The sequence below is a fragment of the Chelonoidis abingdonii genome, chromosome 3 (genome assembly GCF_003597395.2).
Source record: "Chelonoidis abingdonii isolate Lonesome George chromosome 3, CheloAbing_2.0, whole genome shotgun sequence".
NCBI classification, from domain to species: Eukaryota; Metazoa; Chordata; order Testudines; family Testudinidae; genus Chelonoidis; species Chelonoidis abingdonii.
Window position 1 is genome coordinate 10,284,015 of NC_133771.1, and position 7,361 is coordinate 10,291,375.

At 46.4% G+C, this 7,361-nt stretch overlaps 1 protein-coding gene across 4 annotated transcripts in view; it reads left to right on the top strand.

The window, feature by feature from the left end:
- Positions 1 to 5,130, top strand: part of BLK (BLK proto-oncogene, Src family tyrosine kinase) — a 74,712-nt gene extending 69,582 nt beyond the window's left edge. For 3 of the 4 annotated variants that reach the window (XM_032763509.2, XM_032763510.2, XM_032763513.1), the window contains exons 12-13: positions 3,048 to 3,179; positions 4,327 to 5,130. In XM_032763509.2, the coding sequence (XP_032619400.1) occupies positions 3,048 to 3,179; positions 4,327 to 4,535 (341 nt within the window). In that variant the 3' untranslated portion in view covers positions 4,536 to 5,130. The remainder of the gene's footprint in view (positions 1 to 3,047; positions 3,180 to 4,326) is intronic. The other variant, XM_032763514.2, reaches the window with a different exon arrangement.
- The last annotated feature ends 2,231 nt before the right edge of the window (positions 5,131 to 7,361 follow it).

Consider the following 7,361-nt stretch of genomic DNA (forward strand, 5'->3'; position numbering starts at 1 on the left):
ACAATTCCACGTCCACACAGAGTGAATATAACGTTGGAGACTAAAACAGGGTTCAAAAAAGAACTAGATAGATTCATGGAGGATAGATCCATCAATGGCTATTAGCCAGGATGGGCAGGGATGGTGTCCCTAGCCGCTGTTTGCCAGAAGCTGGGAACGGGTGATAGGGGATGGATCACTTGATGATTACTTGTTCTGTTCGTTCCCTCTGGGGCACTGTCCATGGTTGGAAAAAGGATACTAGGCTAGCTGGACCTTTGGTCTGACCCAGTTTGGCCGTTCTTATGTCCTTATGGAGTAGAATACCATAGATACAGGCAGGACCGGCGCCAGGGTTTCTGGCGCCCTAGGCGCTGGGCCATTTCGCCGCCCCGCACGTGGGTCTCGCAGCTCCGGTGGACCTGCCGCAGGCATTCCCGCAGAGGGTCCGCTGGTCCGTGGTTCCGGTGGAGCTGCCGCAGGCATGCCTGCGGCAGGTCCACCTGAGCCACGGGACCAGCGAACCGTCCGCAGAAATGCCTGCGGCAGGTCCACCAGAGCCGCAAGACCAGCAGACCCTCCGCAGGCACGACTGCGGCAGCTCCACCGGAGCCGCCTGCCGCCCCACCGGCAAAATACCGCCCCCCCATAATGCTGGCGCCCTAGGCAACTGCCTAAGTCGCCTAAATGAAAGCGCCGGCCCTGGATACAGGGGCATCCTACAGATTCATGCTAAGATCTCTGGTTCTGCTAGTGGATAAACTCAACCTCCCTGATGCTAGGGGAAAAACTGACTCCTGAATTGAGGTCTTTGCAGGGAAATGAACACTTTTTTTACCTATATCTGCATACCGTAGTGATGCAATATACAATGAAACTGTAAGAAAGGGGCTAATTTGGGTGTGGATCCAGATTTGAAACACGGCCTCCATTCTGATCCAGGGTTTTGGTGTGGCCAGGTGTAAAAGCCAAGGACAATGGACACAATTTGGATTTTTAACTTCCATCCCCCCAAGTTTGGAGACATATCTGTCTAGCGCTGTGGTTCTGTTAGTGGTTCTTGTGAGGGGGGAAGTAGCTCTATAAAAAGATACGCAAGGAGCAACTTCTAGCTGACTCCGTTCATATGAAGCTGCTTTTTGAATCAGCTGATAGAGCCAGTGCCCTGAACAAAGCTCCCAGTTTGAGTTTCTGCTATGGTAATATGTGGGACTAAGAGAATGTGGGCACCAAAAGGGTATTGAGCTAGGTGGTTCAATTCACTCATTTGTCTAGCCACACCCGACTGGCACACAGCAAAATACAGTTTACTCAGCTATAGTATTCTTCAGCTACCCAGATGTTGGTTATGAGAGAGATTCATTCAGTTTGCTACGAGGTTTTATAAAGCATATGTGAAACAAAACAGACCATTTTTTAAGTTTCATTAGGTCTCCCGTAGAGCTGGCTGGAGGATGGCGATTCTGTTTAGCAAAGGATTTTGAGACTTCGAGATGTCTTTTGATTTGCAACAAAACATGAACATTTCAAAAGCCGCCCCCCGCCCCACCTCCACAAAATGTTTCACTTCAACTGAAATGTTTTGTGTTGGGTTTGATTTCTGATACTGTACCCGTTGTGTTTGGGTTTGCAGGATTTCAGGGAGGTGTTTAAATCAAAATGCTGTTTTCATCAAAATTGTTATAATATTTAGTTTATATTAGGGTTGTTTTGTCCTTAATAAAACCTGAATTGTGGGCTTATCCTGATCTGATACTAGCAGAGCCACAGAACCCTGAACTTAGGTTTTTCCAGGTAAATAAAGGTGGGACAGATTTTCAAATATATATTTTTAATTTACATATATTTACATTTCTCCACACCCTCTGTAGCACACTGGCTAAATACTGTGTCCCTCTCTAGTGGCTGATCTGCATAAAAGATCAATCCTACTACCGCTGGCCTCTAATGGAGTTACTCCTTCACCTTAAGTGACAGAGGCTTGTGTTTTTGTGATAAAGATCTTGGATTCTAGCATAGGTCGTGAGTGAAGCTTCCCCCTGGGGAGGCTAGCCCCCTGCCCTGGAGCTCCTGGCAGTGTCCATGCCCCCACTCACTGCTCTCAGTGCCCCTCCCTTCCCCCCTCCCCATGGCTTAGCCTCTCAAAGCCTCACTTATGTGTCACCTATGGATTCTTGCTCCACTGACTACTCATGGTAGGGAGATCATTACAAAGATATTAATCACTGTCTGAATGTACCATGCCCTCCACTCATGCTTAGGCCATATAGAAGGTAAAAACCTACATGTGCTATGAGTTTATAACATTCCTTTAGCACAAGTGTTTGCAGCCTGTGCTTTGGTCCTGAAAATCCTGGGCTGTATCTCTAAAATATTATTGTTGGAAGTGATACTTATGGCAAGTATTTTTGTAGAATCATAGGTTATTAGAGACCTCAGGAGATCATCTAGTCCAACCCCCTGCTCAAAGCAGGACCAATCCCCAAATGGCCCCCTCAAGGATTGAGCTCATAACCCTGGGTTTACCAGGCCAACGCTCAAGCCACTGAGCTATCCCTCCTTCCAAAGCCAAAATCTATTAAATCCATGGATGATACAAAAAATGGTCTTCTAAGCCTTTTGATCCTTTTAACTGTTCACTTTATTAGTGTAATTACAAGCTGTTCTTTTCTTCTGTTGGCCGTCACTCATTTTCTGTAATGTTCATATCATGCATATGTGGTTTGCATGCTGCATGTGATTTATGATGTATTTGGATACCTTTTTATCTTAATTTGCACCTGCTTTTTAAGGTTATAAACCATTCATTGTTTTATAAAGTAGAACCAGAGAGAGCAAAATAAAATTACACAGGCCAGGATGCTGATAGTGAAGGGGAAAGCCAGGAACTGGTCCATTCTATGATGAATTATTTTGATTCAATTGTACTTTAAACAAACATTGTATCAGCCCCAACATCCGGATAAGACCTTCTGAAGACCAACATGCTTGAGCAGAGTGTGCGGAGTATGAATCCAGGAAGACACTCCACATTAATGTCCTTTTTCAAATTTCTTTCTTCCTGACAGGTGCCAAATTCCCTATTAAATGGACAGCGCCAGAGGCAATTAATTTTGGGGTTTTCACAATCAAATCTGATGTCTGGTCATTTGGGATTCTTCTAACAGAAATTATAACCTATGGCAGGACCCCTTATCCAGGTACAGTCCCTCAAGAATACAGCCTTCCCTCCCATTTACTGTGGAGTGCATCACAATTCCCGCTGAAACTGCTACTCTGAAGTTACGAGGACTATTGCTCAGGGGATCAGCCATGAGATATGGAACCTTTTACCTCTCTAGTAGGTTAATTGCTTGACTCCTGCCAAGGCCCCAAGTCAGCGAAGCACTTAAGCATGTGCTTAAATTTAAGTCCCCATGGATGGAACTACTCAGGTCCTTGAGTGCTTTGCTGAATCAGAGCCACAAAGTCATTGCAAAAGTGTAGGCTGTTTGGTGGCCTATGTGAAATGTGTCTGGTAGTTGCCAATCCAGTTCCCACTAGGCAGCAGTCTATGGCACAAAGCCAGCCAGCTTAGCCTAGGTGTGTCCTTGCTGGCAAACTCTGTAGGGAAGCTAAGGGCTGGGACTGGTCCATGGAATCCAGATGGCTCTCAGGCTCCAAGAAATGGTGCTGGAAGCGGAGAGGGAAAGCTGCCTGGCATTGCTCCAAGAGCAGGAAGCAGTTCTCTGGGACCATTCCTTGCTCTTTCATGCCTCCAAGCAGAGTTCCTCTGCCTCCTTGGAGCAGTGGGCACTGTCCAGGGTTCTCTGCTCAGCCTCCCCCTCTGGGGCCCTTGTTTTGACCTTTAACCAGCTTCCCCTTCCTGGTTTGTTTATTTTGTTGATTCCAGGGTTCTTTTGCCTCCTCCCCTCTGTTAAGGGGGAAGGTCCTTATTGGTTTTCTAGGCAGACCTCCCTCTGGGGTCTTGATCAGGCACACAGGGCTTAAACAGGCTAGGGTAGGTCATAGAATCATAGAATATCAGGGTTGGAAGGGACCTCAGGAGGTCATCTAGTCCAGCCCCCTGCTCAAAGCGGGACTAATTCCCAGATTTTTACCCCTGACTGTGAGTTTACTGGGGCAACTTCTGTGCCTAATGCCATGTAGTCCTGATCTTGGCTGGGACTTCTAGGAGCTACCACCATGTCAATAATAATAAGTAGTCGCTGAGTTCTGTCCTGGGGGGTGGCCTCAGCAGCTGCCATGATGCTCTGCAGCTTTAAAGCTATGCTCTCCTCTCCTGGCACATAGACGTCCATGCATGGTGAACTCACGCTCAGGGTTGGGGTGTGTGTTTTGTTCTAGGCATGACCAACCCTGAGGTCATTCGGAACCTGGAGCGGGGCTATCGCATGCCATGCCCGGACGATTGCCCTGGAGAACTCTACACCGTCATACTGAGGTGCTGGAGGAGTAAGCCAGAAGACAGGCCCACCTTTGAGTACCTGCAGTCCGTCCTCGAGGATTTTTACACAGCAACAGAAAAGCAGTATGAGCCAGAGCCTCTGCTGTAGCCAGGAACCTCGCCACCCTCTGTGGGACAGCGTTGCAGGAGACAGATGACAGCATGGAGTGCTGGCTGGGGGAGATCCTCCACTAAGCCTTCTTCAGCCACTTAGCTTGGGTATCCTGTGGACATCTAATACAGGCTTTCCCCTCCCCCTTGTTTGGTGTATGCGGATCAGCTCTGGATTATGCTAGGAAATGATGCATTTTGGAGGCTTCTGGGAGGGTGGGGGTGGGACTCTGCAAGCCTATGGAGATGCAAAGAGAAGCGTAATCAGAAGTTGGCAGAGCTCATTCGTCCCTTGCATGGGAGTCTGAGCCTAGGGAGCCGGTATCTGCATCACAGTCATTGGCGTCACAGTAGGGGCCAGTGGACTCCCTTGTGGGATAAGAGAAGCCAAGGGCTGACCCACCATGGAGAACGATGTACTCCCTGCCCCTGGAGCTGGGTCCTTCCTGTCAGGGGGTTGGCAGGGCATCAAGGGAGAAGCTGGCCCTGTCTCTGTCAGTGCTGCACTGGTTTGGCTGGGCCTTTAACGTCCAGGATTGCCAGTCCATGCAGCACCTATTGCCGGCCAGCAAATAAAGAACTTTGTTATCCAAGCACTTTTCTACCTTCATTATTAAACTCTCATTTGGCATCATGATAATCATGTGACACAAGAATGTAGGAACGGCCATACTGGCTCAGACCAGTGGTCCAGCTAGCCCAGGATCTTGTCTTCGACAGTGGCCAGTGCCAGGTGCTGCAGTGGGAATGAAGAGAACAGGGCAATTATCGCGTGATCCATCCCCTGTCATCCATTCCCAGCTTCTGGCATTCAGAGGTTCAGGACACCCAGAGCGCAGGGGTTGCGTCCCTGATCATCTTGGCTAATAGCCACTGGTGGAGCTATCCTCCAGGAACTTATCTAATTTTTTTTTAATCCCACTTACACTTTTGGCCTCATAACATCCCCTGGCAATGAGTTCCACAGGTTGACTGTGTGTTGTGTGAAGAAGTACTGCCTTCTGTTTGTTTTTAATCTCCTGCCTATTCATTTCATTGGGTGAGCCCTGGTTCTTGTGTTATGTGAAGGGGTAAAAAACACTTCCGTATTCACTATCTCCACACCAGTCATGATTTTATAGACCTCTATCATATCCCTCCTTAGTTGTTTCTTTCCTAAAGTGAACAGTTCCAGTCTTTTTAATCTCTCCTCATATAAAAGCTGTTCCATACCTCTGATCATTTTAGTTTTCCTTGTCTGTACTTTTTCCAGTTCTAATATATCTTTTTTTGAGGTGGGGCAATCAGAACTGCACATAGTATTCAAGGTGTGGGTGTACCATGGATTTATATAGTGGCAATATGATATGTTCTGTCCTATTTTCTATCCCTTCCCTAATAGTTCCCAACATTCTTTTCGCTTTTTTGATGGTCGCTGCACATTGAGTGGATGTTTTCAGAGAACTATCCATGATGATGCCAAGATCTCTTTCTTGAGTGGTAACAGCTAGTTTAGGTCCCATCCTTTTGTGAGATCTCTTTGTCACTTTTCACAGTCAGCTTTGGACTTACCTATCTTGAGTAATGTTTTATCATCAAGAAATTTGCCACCTCACTGGTCACTCCCTTTTCCAGATCATTTGTGAATATCTTGAATAGCACAGGTTCCAGCACAGACCCTTGGGGGACTCCAATATTTATCTCTCTCCATTGAGAAAACTGACTGTGTATTCCTACCCTTTGTTTCCTGTCTTTTAACCTGTTACTGATCCGTGAGAGGATCTTCCCTTTTATCCCATGACTGCTTACTTTGTTTAAGAGTGACCTTGTCAAAGGCTTTCTGAAAGTTCAAGAACACTATATTGACAGGATCTTCCTTGTCCACATGCTTGTTGACCCCCTCAAAGAATTGTAATAGATTGGTGAGGCATGATTTCCCTTTACAAAAGCTGTGTTGACTTTTCCCAAACAAATCATGTTTATCAATGTGTCTGATTAATTTGTTCTTTAGTATAGTTTCAACCAGTCTGCTTGGTCCTAAAGTTAAGTTTGTCTGCCTGTAGTTCCCAGGATCACCTCTAGAACCCTTTTTAAAAACTATAAAAGTGTTACATTAGCTACCCTCCAACCATCTGGTGCAGAGGCTGATTTAATCGATGGATTACATACCACAGTTAATAGTTCTGCAATTTCATATTTGACTATCGCACTTATCCTTAGTTTCACCACCTGTCAGAATAACAGGACTTATTTACATTCCTCCCACCCAGGGGTGCTAGGAGGAGTCTGTGCAGGATGGGTGCTGGGGATAAGGACTATGCAAATCACTGATTTTTGGTTTTGAAGGCAAACCAAAAAATTAAAGCTCATGTGTATAAGTGTCGGCCAGCCCAGGTCCTACAATCACACCCTGTTGTCGAACAGGTTGACATTTTTCAAAAAATTCAAAACTTTGACTTTTTTTCATGAAAAACTTAAAAAAGTTGTAAATTATTTTCAGCATTTTTTGACCAGCTCTGCCATCTTTGAAAGGAAAGGGCCCATTTTCATATGAGGTGCATAGGACTTCTGCTGGTGCCTAGGGGCAAATCTGAGCCCTCACAAAGCATTCCCTGCCCTGAAGAGCTTACAGTCTCAAAGGCAGGCCCAGGGAAGCAATGACGTGGGTAGGAAGGAGAGTTTAGTGTATAAGGCATTAGACTGGGACTAGCAGACATGGGGTCCACTCCAGGCTCAGACACAAGCTTCCTGTGTGACCCTGGGCAAGTCACTTTTTCTCTTGGGTTGTTTAGCCTAACCAAAAGAAGGCTGAGGGGAGATACGATTGCCTTCTCTAAATATATCA